This window comes from Helicoverpa armigera, chromosome 8 (assembly GCF_030705265.1).
Source record: "Helicoverpa armigera isolate CAAS_96S chromosome 8, ASM3070526v1, whole genome shotgun sequence".
Classification (NCBI taxonomy): domain Eukaryota; kingdom Metazoa; phylum Arthropoda; class Insecta; order Lepidoptera; family Noctuidae; genus Helicoverpa; species Helicoverpa armigera.
This window is the reverse complement of record NC_087127.1, coordinates 9,401,062-9,415,207: the sequence shown is the minus strand read 5'-3', so window position 1 is coordinate 9,415,207 and position 14,146 is coordinate 9,401,062. Positions and strand designations below refer to the sequence as shown.

The following is a 14,146-nucleotide window of genomic DNA, read 5'->3' as shown; positions in this document are numbered from 1 at the left end:
AGAGTCATGCTGAGTATTTATTATGGTAATACTAAAAACTATATTTGATGAATAAAAATATTCAATTAGAGGTGAGGAAATAAACTTTAATGAGTGATACAGTTGTTAAATTCTTAACTTTCAGATTGAAACTGCCATTTTCTGCCAAGATTGAAAACGTAAAGACACTACAAATTGAGTAAATTAAAATTAGGTACATGGGAAATTAGATCTTAAAACAATTTAACTACGTATTCTACATGATACTATAAGTAGTCCATATCATATCTCAAAGATGATAACGAAGCTGTCAGAATTTACTTTCAATTATTAATTAAAATTAAAAATATTTCAGTTTCTGCATTCAAGTCTGTGACAGTTCATTTTCGTACTCACGCACAATGATGCCAAGGGCTTTTCACACAAGCTCGCGTACGATACGAAACCGGGTATATTGTTTCAATTAATGAATATACCCTTCACAACGCACGTCCCCCGCTGTTCCACTGACTAATTACTCGTGTTACATAAAAATAAGCGCAATTTCCTTAATGTTGTCGTGAAAAATTATCGCTGCTGTTGTGTTTTGTTTTAATTAAACATTACCCAACGCCTTGCTCCCCGACTATGCGGTACAATGCTTATGGCTTCACGTGAGAACTGTTTTTCGTATTAGTAGAGGAAGGAAATGGCTCTTTTAAGATTCACTTGAGCGAATTCGGGTTATTTTAAACATATATTTTTATGGAACTATGTAATTGTATCTATAGTAATAGTTTAACCGTGCATCTTCCGAGGAGCATAGCATCATAAAAATTGGCAGCTGTATAGCTCTGATGACAATACAATATTAGTATCTACCGAAGAACTAATTCGATGGTGGAGCCGAAAGATATGAATTGGCACTTCATGATGAATCATCGTGTTTGGACTTGTTAAAAAAGTTACGCTTATAAAAATTGATTTTTTGGCGTTTTTATATTAATTAAGAATTATTAAATAAATATTTGAAGGTTCTATAAAAAATACATACTATATGGAACAGCTGTGAATAAAATTCTAGTACATTACTCTTTGTTACCATGGCCGGATAAAAAGGCTTGACTTGTTCGTAAACTTATACTGGTTCGAAGTCAAAATCCCACACGCGACAAAGTCGTTTCTACTTTGCTTAATCTTGTCTTTCCCCGATAGTTACATCGTTGGCTATGCTGCTGAGATTTTATTCTAGTTGTAAAACGTTTTATGTCCTCTTTCGTAAGAACAAGTGGTATTATGGCAAACGCTATGTCGTCTTTAATGTATTGCTTTCTGTCGATTATAATACAAATAAAAGGCAAAGGATTGTATAATGAATATGATTATCTTATTTTAGTTATTCAATTCTCACGGCAACTAGAACATGATCAATAATTCTAAAGCCTATTTCTCTACATGATTGACATGTACTTCACACATCATCATCTGCCATCATCTGCCTAGCCTTTTCCCAACTATGTTGGGGTCGGCTTCCAGTCTAACCGGATACAGCTGAGTACCAGGGTTTTACAAGGAGCGACTGCCTATCTGACCTCCTCAACCCAGTTACCTGGGCAACCCGATACCCCTTCACACATGTTTCATTCAATATCTAATTTTCTCTAAATCATTGTCTGATCTACAAAATCACAACTTACCAAAAGATTCATAACAGCTACCTAAGTAAACAAAGTTTATTCACTTTATGAACGGAACACAAAAAACTTTCAACGTTACCGTGCAAAAAACTAATAACAAAAATCATCCCGTAAATAATTGGACCCAAGGAAACTAGTGCCCGGCAAAAAACATTTAACAAAAGCACACCCCTATTAGTTTTTGTTCAGTACATTTTCCCATCTAAATCCTGACGGTTAGCAAATAAAATCGCTCGAAAGAAAAGTAATTTAACTGACGTCGCGAGCAATGTATGGAGTCACCTTTATAGTGAATGCATTATATAGGTGCGGTAAGTGTGATACGAGACCAATATCTATAGGTAAATAGTGGAACATTCCTATTAAGGTAGGTTTCGTGGAAGGTGTAGAAAATTAAAAGATAAAATGTTTTTTTTTTTATATTTTACCGTGGGTTACGATGATGATGAATTTTGGTAAATTGTAAAAAAAAACCCGCATTTTGTCGTGATCAGGGTGATCATAGGAGTGTTCCACTATTTAGGTATAGATTTTGTATTGATTTTGTAAAGTTGGTTTGCCAGAAAATATTTACTTTTTTGTATTTGTTGCTAAAAAGAAGTAAATATGTCAAAAGTAACTTAAAAATTAAAATATTTTAATTTAATGGACTTCAAGATACGAACGTTCAAAATTGCTTACTTTATATGTCACCTGTCCCACACAGAATGTAAGGAAACATGATCCCTTTGTGGAACCAAAATTATATTTCATCGCTTGTAAAGAGAAATTACAAAGATTTTAAATATTCAAAACGGACGTTATTTCTATAAATACAAAATAAATTGGATCAAGTACATTATACACTAAAATAGACAAGTAATAAAAATGTTCAAAAATATTGTATAAATACGAATAAATGGGGGAAATTACTGTTACAACCTTTTTCAAACACAATAGTTAAAATTTAAATGTTTTATTTATAAAATGGGTCGCTTATAAAGGCTTTCTAAATATAGCCTGCTATTGTCATTTCGTTGTCAACAAATTACTACGGACAATAGACCTGAAAATAATTTCACGTGTAACAAAATTGTGGAACGTTTGTGAATAGGTAAGTGTATCACTTCAAAACAAAATAACAACAAGCTGTGTATTATTTATATTGAAATGTATTGACCTGGTAAAATCATGTACACATCGGTGTGAGTAAAAACAATAATTTTACGTTATACAGACAACACAGCAATTTTGGCAGCTATACGATCAATTATTAACCTACCTATTTTACATGTGGTATTCACTGTTGTCATTCATAACAGGTCCAGGTTATATTATTTAAGGTTTTCGATCTACTAGACGAAAGCTATAAACTCCAAAGATAGACTGCGAGCAACGCCAATAAAAGATAATACAATCAACATATGCAACTGAAACCAATATTATTTTAAAGCCTCTCAGAGAAATAACCCGTTAAAAATTCACTTCATAACCGAAGCGAGCACTTCATTCATTAATTTTCCCACCGAAAATGAAGTAGTCAGTTACCGTTTGAACTTTTTCGAATTCGCACGCTTTTCGGCAAACAATGAGGAACTTTATTCGCGGTGTAAATTTACAACACCCGAGTGGGAAAAGTTGGTAATGATACGTTCAACGTACATACACCGCGTGTGTTTATCTCATGGATTATGCTCCTATAAATAAACATGTGTATGAAAATATGAGTGTAATTTTCGTCCGTAATTATGATTACGAAAACAGGATTAAAAATAACTGTGTGTGAGGCTTGTTTTTGTATTTACGAGTATGCCTCTTCAATTTATGTAAAAGTATTTTATTCACAACTTTCCTCAACTCATATCTATCAAGTTACATGCTAAGTAGCAAGCTAGGTGTTGGGTATCCACTACACTAGTAAAAGTTTCAACAAGTTAAAGCGCACTTCTATTCAGTACATAACGCAAATAGACTGCTATAAGTCCAATTTATCTAGCAAAATGGATACACATCGCGAACAAACACTAGACTCAACCAGACACTATCGAGGGCTCATAATGTCAAGAAAAGTGTACATTTAAGTGCAAAACTAGGACCTAATACACCAAGTCTAGATAACGAAAACACACTGGAACATTGTGAACTATTTGCCTTGATAAAAGCACCAACTTTGTTACTTTTATTCCGTGGTACCTCTGTCTATTTCTAGAAGTGCCACTTTGTAACCGACGCATGAAGTGTAACACTTCTAGCTTAATGTTTTGTGTAGCCAACCATTAGTGGTGCAGATAAAATACTCTTTGTTCTTAATCTTGTTCCTTTAAAACGTTTTGTAGCTTTTTATTTTGAGTATGGTGATAATACTGTGAGTCGGAAGGAATCCGTGGTAATGTACTTGAGTCACTATCTTAAAGACTTCTTGAGCTTGCTTTAAAGTCATTCTTTCGGAATCAGGAAGATAAAAAGTGCTGGTTTTTCTATGAATGTGAATTGTAGAATTAGGCTGCAAACTACCTTATCTATGCATGCAATAGATTGCGTCAAACACCATACTAGGATGCCATTGCATGTCTTAGTTCATGTTACTTTTTAATGCAAACTTTTTACGTTTGTACTGGTTATGTGAATAAATCAGCTCCAACATTACGTCTTCACCATCATTCATAACGCCACGCAATAATTCTTCATACTTTACCTTATGAAACATCTCTCACGGGTTTTTACTCATCTTTGTTTTTTATTGTATGGCGTATCGTGTTAGTTCCTACTATTATTTAATGTGTTGCTGACGACTGCCGTGGTTTTGTGCGAGCTTAATATCTTTTTGTTTATTAACTATATTAAAGAGTGTACAAAATTGCTCGTTTAACATCAGTTTGATATAAGTAGGTAACTTAAAAAAATAAATTGTTAGCCTTCAACGCAAGTAGAGCAAAATAAATGAAATTGCAAATCAAATCGATTCTGAACTCAGTAGCAATTAACAATTGTTTTGTAATCCATTATCTAAGCTATAATTAACAATAATTCATTGTAATCATTAACTTTTGAAATTATAAAATGCATATTTAATTATGGAAATTATTTCAGTCATTTTAATGGAATAGGTATTTTATATCAACTTAATTTTCTAGAAATACCGCAGGCTCAGTTGCTTGCTTGCTCTGCGTTTGTATTTAACATGATTTAAATTGAGACATGACCCAGGACCAAATCAACGTGCAAAATAATTAATACAGCTGCTAAGGCTATCCAGTCAATTTTTACATTTCATATTTTGCTTAGCCTTTTCCCATCTATGTTGGGATCGGCTTTCAGTGTGGGAGCTGAGCTTCTCAACACGGTTACCCGGGCAACCCAATACACCTAGGTAAGACTGGTTGTCAGACTTACGGGCTTCCAGCTAATTACGTTTTATCGCATAAAATAGATGATGCGCTTCATAATTAATGATCTCGCGGATAATTAATGCTGGTGGAAAGTAATTGCACAAAAATGACAAAGTGTCATTGTTATTATCGTGCACTTAACGATATTATGCGCAGTCTTTCATTAATTATTACTTTTGGGTAAAAACGGCTCATTTGTTTTAATATAATTTTTGGTTTGTTTTTGTTTACAATTGCAACGATGTGGCAGGTGTAAAGCTAAAAGATCTACATCCTGCTTAGAAGACAGACAGTTTTGTTAATTTCTGTCTTCATTACCCGACTGCCAAAGAAGGAGGGTAATGTTTTTCGAGTGTATGTAAGTATGTATGTATGTCTGTTCCTTTGTGACCTCCTGTAGCCTAAACGGCTTGATGGATTTTGATGTATGAGGTATCGTTAGATTTGTCTTGATTACGGGAGTGTCATAGGATACATTTTATCCTAAAAGTCCCACGGGATATTTTTTCTAAATTTTCCTTTAAAAAAATATGTATGCGGTATCATTAGATTCATTTCAATCACGGGAGTAATTAATATAGGATACGTTTTTTCTCAAAATTCCCACGGGAACATGTTAATTCTGCGTCAACGCAAAGCAACTCATGCGTTAGCAAGCAAAAGATAGGGCGTGGCCTGGCATGCGGCGGCGGCGGTGCGGAGGGGATATGCTCGAGTATACAGCCCGAATGCGGGCACACGCATAAGGTAAAGTAAGGTAAAGTAAGGTACATAGTCTTCTACATCTACAACATTTTCGTTAAATAAAACAGCTAAAAGTTATAAATAAAAGAATTATTATTAAAAAAAAATACCCGACTGCACACTAAAAAGAGTAAAACAAGCCCCACAATAATATTGATCAATCAAATGCTAAAACTAATTATGTAATACCGTTTAAACAATACCTATATTAAAATACACTACAATATGTGTTCGTAATCGATAGTTAAATAAACAGATACTTATTTTGAATACAAATTTACTGAATATAATTTATAAATATTGATGGAAAGCATCGCAGGCGGGGACCACCTTGACCGCCACCAACGAAAATTCTGCTAAATGGTGCACAACCGAAATGACTATAAATAAGCCTCTGTTGGTCCCCGCCTGCGATGCTTTCCATCAATATTTATAAATTATATTCAGTAAATTTGTATTCAAAATAAGTTTCTGTTTATTTAACTATCGATTACGAACACATATTGTAGTGTATTTTAATATAGGTATTGTTTAAACGGTATTACATAATTAGTTTTTAGCATTTGATTGATCAATATTATTGTGGGGCTTGTTTTACTCTTTTTTTAGTGTGCAGTCGGGTATTTTTTTAGCATTTGTTCTTACGAAGTCAAGAAAAAGACGCTAAAATTAAAAGCAAAAAAGTAATTGGAAAGCTAAAACGCACGTGTAAGCACAGTTTTCTTCAACAATTCAATGTTAATGCCATACACAGTAATAGAAATAAGGCACTTAAGTAATCGCAATCCCAGGCGTGATGGTATGTGTAGCTTTAAAACCTCGCAAATGTCATTAGCAGGACTCTAAGGGTGGCGGGGATTAGTGGGGGGAGGTCACTGACCCCTGGCCGGTGCCGATCCTGTATATTGTGCGGTGCGCATGCAATCTTATACGTGCTTGTCTTGATGACTTTCTTATATGTTAGAGCTTTTGAAATTTATTGTTTTGACTAATTCGATGTAAGCAGATGAAAGAACGGTACGAGAAAGCATAGGTAGTCACATTTGTTTCTATGTAGCGGCATTGAAAAATGGTATCCTAAAAAAGACGATTACCAACTGGTGCATACAATTCAATTTTGGCAATGCCATACATTCCTCAAATTTGGATCCCGAATGCAGTAATTGTTCCAAAATTCCATATCCCAGCGCCATTTTTCAGGAAAAAGCCGTTTCGAAATGAAGAGTTTCAATTCAGAATTCAAATCTGAAACCGTTCCAAATTCGTGCTAACATGATGTGTCACTATTAACACTTTTATAATCCCTTCAGGGAAATACGTCCGACTCAAAAATCGCTACCTACGTATTTAATTTTATCCTTATCTCAGAAGCCAACTCCAATATAAAAAGTAAGTTTACAAAAAACATTTTCGCAAAAGTTGCCACTGAAATACGTGTCACCGTCACTCCTATCAAAATTGTTATGGGCGGAGTAAAGACACCTTATTTATATCTTTTTCGTTTATTACAAAAAGTTTTTTCGTTAAATTTTATCGGTCATAATTTTATTTTCCTCTCTCTGTAAGGAGGGCCAGAACGACACCAAAGTTTTAATACCTCGTAAAGATGAAACGAATGTTGAGTGTGTGTTACGAAAACTGCACCGAAGTCTATTCCATCGCTTTTAAGCACCTGAATAAAATCTTTTCTACTGTTTTAGAAACAACAGCTCGTAGTCATTATTCCCGTGAAATAAACAGCGTTGAATTTTTGAAGCCAAAATTCGAAATTTTCAAAATAGCTTCGTCCAGCGTCATCCACTCAGTGGGTTCCATCGACTTCGATAAAAATAAAAATTAATCCTCGAGAGGGATTGCCAAATTAGGTCGTTTTATCTTCGTTTTAGTCGAGATATCTACCGATTTCGCTCCTGACGTAGGTACGTTTTTAATGTATCTTTCTCCTTCGAGATAAAGTAATTGGATTATTATCAAGACTGATCTTTATTACAAAAATATCTATGAGTAATGTTGCTAATAATAATTGTTTTAGGTAGGCGTTATCGGTTTCGCGAAAAGTTTTGAAATAAATTAAATACCTTTATTTAAGAGTTTATCCTGTTTGATTGCGCCATCAATTAAGCGTAAAGGTCCGTTTACGGCGAAATTTTCATTTCTACGGAAAAAAGTCTTCATCATTAGTAACCAAATACCTGATTTCCAAATTTATAACAGTATCCCAGAATCTTTGTTTAATATTTTAAAGGTTAACTTAGTATATTATCTAATAACGTGGGCTTCATTGATTTTAATTACGTTTTAATCTTACTCCCACAACATTATTGGCACTATTATTTGCCTACTTAGCTTTTTGTTTTTTGAGTATTTGTAACTTAAACAATGTTGTGTTTGGTATGCAAGTTTTAGTCGTAAATTGACCATTCTCAGAGAGTTGATTGCATTTCCTATTTTCTTCGTTTCTTACCACTAAATACTGTTTAATTTAATGGCCGTGTATGATTGGCAATAAACAGTACAAATGCCATTAGGTGTCATGACTTGGTCTGGCCGTATACAATCAACGTCGATTCCAAGACGATATTTTCTGTGCGTTTTGAGAACAATAGTATTTTACTTTAAATCACCTTACTGGAAATGTAAATGTGAATGTGGAAGAAAGTTTGAAAAATGGATTTCGAGCCAAGAGAGCGAGTTCGGATTGCTACAAGTCTATTTTGATCAAATGGCTACAAAGTTGCCATTTAGGTCCAAAACAAAGATAGCTAAAGATAGTGCGTGAATGTCTATATTCCTGCTCCTTAAACAGTTGGAAAAATGTCTGACCAGATAGACTCTGTACATATTATGTCCTCCGCGGTTCGTGCTCATTGTACGGTAAAAAAAACTATAGACAAGAGGTTAATAATGTCTGTAAGTATCTCTTATAGAAAATACATAATCACTGTGTTTAATAGAAATTCCTCGAACACAGATCTATAATCAAAATCTTTTTAGTACAGCACAACGACACATTTAAATTGAATTTCCCCAAGCCGGTCACAGAATTAATGATTGCATTCACAGTGAAATGATGAATGAAGTAATGACGTAAATTGCTAGTTGCATACAACTCGTGACCGACGGGCGGGAGCCACGGAGTTCGCTTAGGTCATGGATGCGCGCACGCAACGCTCGGCGCCGTTTGAGGACAGTAAAGTACAGCTCTAAGGAACATTCAATTTTAGAGATAAGATCTTTTATTTGTGAATAATTTCTAACTCGATTTTAAACAATTAATGTGTCAAATATTTCATTTTAGTAGAAAATTTTCGCTTTAAATTTTAAAACAGTATAATAAAAATGTCCGCACCGAGCGGGAGAACTTAGCGTTAAAAAGAAGAACTAGCCCGTAGTACTTTATCGATACACAATTTATTCAATACGGCAACTTTTGCATGCCGATGCAAGTTGTTCGCCGCTCGTCCCGTGGCTCTAAACACAAGTAAAACGGCTTGCAAACTCTCGCAAAATAATCTAAATGCTTAGTTGAAACACTGCACTATTACATTGTGACATCGTTTCAAACTATTTAATTAAAATTGTTCTATGCAATCCCGACAAATTGAGGGAAACACGGTCGACGTGTTTTACAAATTCCATTTCACCTACAGAATCATAAGTTTAATTAATGTCTACTTTGTTTCTATTGGAACTTTGAATTGTACTGATGCGATTGCAAGAGCTCTGTTTTACATTAATTATTTATTCTGCGTACCTACCTATATTATTTGTCCACAATTCCAATTCTGATTTTATATTGCATATTTCAACATATTGAAATATTCATCCATAATTTGTTGGATTAATAAATGTACGTAATTGAATAAAAGTGTTCATTGATTTGGATTAATAATTCTCGCAATTAATTTATTCCAAAATTAAAATGGCAAATATTAACATTAACTAAACGCTAATCCACTGGTAATCAAATAGCCATAATTAACTGAAATAAAGAGCAATATGTTCCTACTATTAATATTTAATACGCTGCGTACATTGCGACTGCCGCAAGCGTTACCAAAACATAATGCGTATTTTTTATTTACAGTGGAGTTGGTCGCAGGGATCTGCAATGCGTATGAATAAGTCGTATTATGTAGTTCGCGGCGTATTCAAACGATATACTTGTGACTGCAATCAGCAGACCGCTCAACCCAAATGTAATGCAGATCGATTGCTCAATTTACAGATGTGCTTGTTGAAATTGCTTGCTTTGTCTTTAAGTTCCTCGTATACATAATACACACAATGAAAGTTTTTATGTGGCTCATCTTCAATCTTTTTATGATAGTTGATGATACTATGTATGTTAGGAAAACTGTTTGGGATGACTAAATTTTCTACAAAAATATCTGTAGACTAGAGTGAGATAATATATCAAAGGTGCACGATGCAATTTCAATCGAATACATTTGAAACGAATACGGATAAAATAATAATCTTGGTGAATATTTTGAATTTATACCAATTCAGTTAAATTGCTATAAGCCCTCGGGAGGAGTTCCTTCGAATTTATTACGGAAGACGTCTCAGATGTTCGGATATTTCGCCATTTAGTACTATTTACGTTAAATTTGAGACCGTAAAGATTTTATCTAATTTATTGCTCGTATTTCGACATTCCCTTTAAATATATCGACACTGACGCATCTCTTACCTTGTAGTTTAAATGTTTATGTGATTGTTTCAGATACGAAACAGCTACGGATTGGCAAGAACATCGCAGATAGCAAGGTAATGTAGCATTTCAATATGATGCAAAGCTCGTTGCTTTAATTAAAAAGTTCAAGATAAAAGTTGAATACAATTTGGGTTAAGTGTGTGCAGCAATATGGAAATTGAGGTCAGATTACCTAAGGAACCATACTTTACGCTCATTTCCATTCCTTGAATCCGTGAGACCAATTGAATTTTTTATTGGAATTCTCTCTGTGTTAATAAAATAAGGATAATGGGATAAAATTGGCTCCATCTACTTGTCCTAAAATATTTCCTTTCGCCGAATTCTAACGACAGTAAATTATTGTTGTTTTTGTGTTTAGATTTTTTAGGTTCACCCAAGGCTATCTTCAGACGTAAGTAGATAAAATTCAAGGAAAATTAATTCTGAAAGTTAATTTTTCTTCCAGTTTTACCCTTGGGTTATTTAGGAGTAATAAATTTTATAGACTACTTTTATTGTGAAGGGACGGGAGTTATAGAAAACATTTTGATAATAAAAAAACAAGTATTTTACAGCTGCTGATATTTCATTTAAATCACTTCCTACAAAATTTATTGCAAACACATTTTAAAATGCACTGGAGCGCGACATAGAATTATTTCAAAGTAATTTTTAACGCTAAAAGCGACACCGGGTGTTGCCGTACTGGCCTACAAAATAGCAGTGTGACCACTTGAAAAATGGCACTGGCAGCTAGCCCCGATAATGTACGAAGCAGAACAATCCATCAGCCGTGGTGGGACTACCACCTTCCACCCTACCCCCATACCACGGACCAAGGGCCCCATTGTACATCTTTAGTTCTTCGTAGGGCTGCGAAACTTTCGCTATTCGAGGTTTATTAATGCCCCTTTTCCAGAGAATTATTAGACCATCTTACTTTAGATGCTATTAAAAATAGATTTAAGTTTTAGTTGTGTAGTTTAACGGTTCATACTGTCAATGTCAAGAAAACTACATATATGTATAAAGTTTTGATGTTACCCAGAATTCAATGCGGTATTCATTTTTAATTCGTAAAGGGTTGCTGCTGATTATGGTTATATGGTATGTGTACATATTGTCAAATGTTCCTATATCTACACTCGTAGGTTTCATATTTTGTTGCCTTACTACCTAATCTTCCGTATGAGATAGCCCTTTCGCCTTCGACAAGACGTCAATCAACTCGCAAAGCCGAATTTTCTAATCATATCCGAGGTAGGGAGTCCCTAAAAGGGGCCTTCCCACACAATTACCTTTTCAGTAGCCACGATGGGGATTTGGAGAGAAAAAATCGCCTGCCATAAATACAGCTATACTTAGAGAAGAACATTAATCAAAATTATTTGGATTTTATTTACGTAGCTCGATAGAGTGTGCGTGTTGTGTTATTGATAAGCAACTATTTTGTTCCCAGGACTCGTGCTGAAGAATATGGACGATAAATCATGCTCAATGAGCGCTCGGAAATGAAACAAAAAACGAGAAAGAAACTGTTCAAACATAAACAAACTGAGGCGAAGTTATAGCCAACACATTCACCAAAGTCATGTGAAGCTAATGTTCATTAGTGCAACTGTCATATCGAAGAAGCATATCTTGTGACAATCGTAAAACACGAAGACATATCTCATTATTTATGCTAGTCACCCTTTTGTGATTATAGATAGTGTAAACATTATTGCTCAAATTCTATAAAGAAGATTTTTTGATTTAAACATCCTAGATTTTAATGAAGATAAGACTAAAAATATTCAAGTTTTGAAACATGTATTGAGCTAATCAGATAAACATAGAACTTTATCCAGTCTATATCTTGATATAAGTTGTGACTAGAATGAAATACTACAGCATGTTTTTCCGAAGGCGGACGTTGATACTAAAGGCTGTGCTCATACTGACAGCGATATGGTTTATGGTTGCCTTGTTGACCACTAATGGCGGTTCAAGGAACGCGATCGTAGCACCAGCGATCGAATACGATGATGCGGAGGCGAAACCCTTGAAAATGGCGAAGCCTACATCCACAAAAAGGAAGAGCGAGACTTATGGCAATAATCTATCAGATGGTGAGTGTTATTTATGCATTCGAAGTGCATGAGCTTGCTTGGTGTAGGTGGTCAATGAAATACCAGATACATTGATAGCTTTACACAAATATTGCACAGTATCACCCACAAAACTAACTTACAATGCTAACGATAATACCGCAATAAATAAATCTGAATCTGATGAATACCAAGTAGATACGGGGGTACGTTTTATTAGGTATGTTTCGATAAGGAAATCTTTCTACAGAAATCAAATTGTAGATCGAGTTTCCCTTGAGATCAGAAAGAAAGAACCTCGGAATTCTTCTTTTTTTATTCGTATTTATTTTGATTCTGAAACAGCATCCAGCTTAAATTATAACGGCATTAGTGCCCCTGTTTGCATTTATAAATATTGCTTTCCGTATTGTCTTTATGTTCTTAAGAACTGTCCTATTGCGATTGTCTTTTGGCAAGTACGTACCATACAAATGGTAATGAGGATAGACGTAACGGAATACTAGACTGAATTTCTAACAGGATTTTACCCAAGAGTATTATAACAATGACTTGCCATTACTTTTTTGTTTCTCATCTACATATCCTTTTTATGAAAGCAGTGCGATAGTAGAACAATGCTCTAGAAACAAGTTAATGTTAAATGTTCAGTCTTAAGCCTGTAATAAAACTATGCTTGAATCAGTGCTGAACCTTAAACTCCTTGTGACGGGATTACAAAGCACCAGGCTTTAAGTGAATGATTACAAGGTACTACTAACGACATCTCTTGGCGTCGGGCGGAACTAACTGACACTATCCGAGACAAAGATTATTCGGAAAGCACTACAACTTTACTGGTATATTAGTAAAGTGATTTATCGAACTAGCCATTACTTTTTAGACGAGATGAAGCGGGCCTTACACGTTTCACGCTTTAAAATTATGCTATTATTACCTTTCAAATATATTTCATATTTTTCAACCAACTTCCCAAAAAGGTATTTTTTTGTTTTTGTAACGCGATTTTTTGAAGAGGCCGGGAAAATATTATAGTTTTGGATCCAAACACTGAAAAGCATAAAAAAAAAAACTTTTTACGAAAATTAGAAACCGACTTCACAAAATAAAACTTTTGACATGGCTCTAGAATTCGGTGTCTGCAAGTCAGTCGATTATGTTTATTTGGCCACCGACTTCCAGAGCCAAGACAAACGTTTTATTTTGTCCCTTTCAGTGATTTTTTTATATGAGTTTGTTCATCGCAGCAAGAAAGAAAATGCCAGCCAGTTTGGCCAGTAGGCTTAAGGAAATTATAAAAGGTAATTTTCTAAGAAACAAATTAACGTAATTTTACTATTATAATATTTTTATCTTACTAGGATGATGATAATACGTGTCAATAAACTTAGTCAAAACATTTCCCACCCGAAACTCAGTCCCCTCAATATACGGACAGAAATCAGATAGAATTATGAATTTGTTACTGTCTCTGTACCTAAGGATTTATTTTACTCGACTGCTTGCATTTGAGGCTGAATGTCACGATGTGAACTAAAAACATCCGATTTTTCAAGACATCGATCATTGAAGGAATCAAGAAACCCA

At 34.5% G+C, this 14,146-nt stretch overlaps 1 protein-coding gene across 6 annotated transcripts in view; it reads left to right on the top strand.

Moving 5' to 3' along the window:
* The window catches only part of LOC110372205 (putative polypeptide N-acetylgalactosaminyltransferase 9), a 163,935-nt gene that overhangs the window by 139,190 nt on the left and 10,599 nt on the right, over positions 1-14,146 (top strand). For all 6 annotated transcript variants that reach the window (XM_049838344.2, XM_021328778.3, XM_049838345.2 and 3 more), the window contains 2 exons: positions 10,497-10,540; positions 11,929-12,580. In XM_049838344.2, the coding sequence (XP_049694301.1) occupies positions 12,349-12,580 (232 nt within the window). In that variant the 5' untranslated portion in view covers positions 10,497-10,540; positions 11,929-12,348. The remainder of the gene's footprint in view (positions 1-10,496; positions 10,541-11,928; positions 12,581-14,146) is intronic.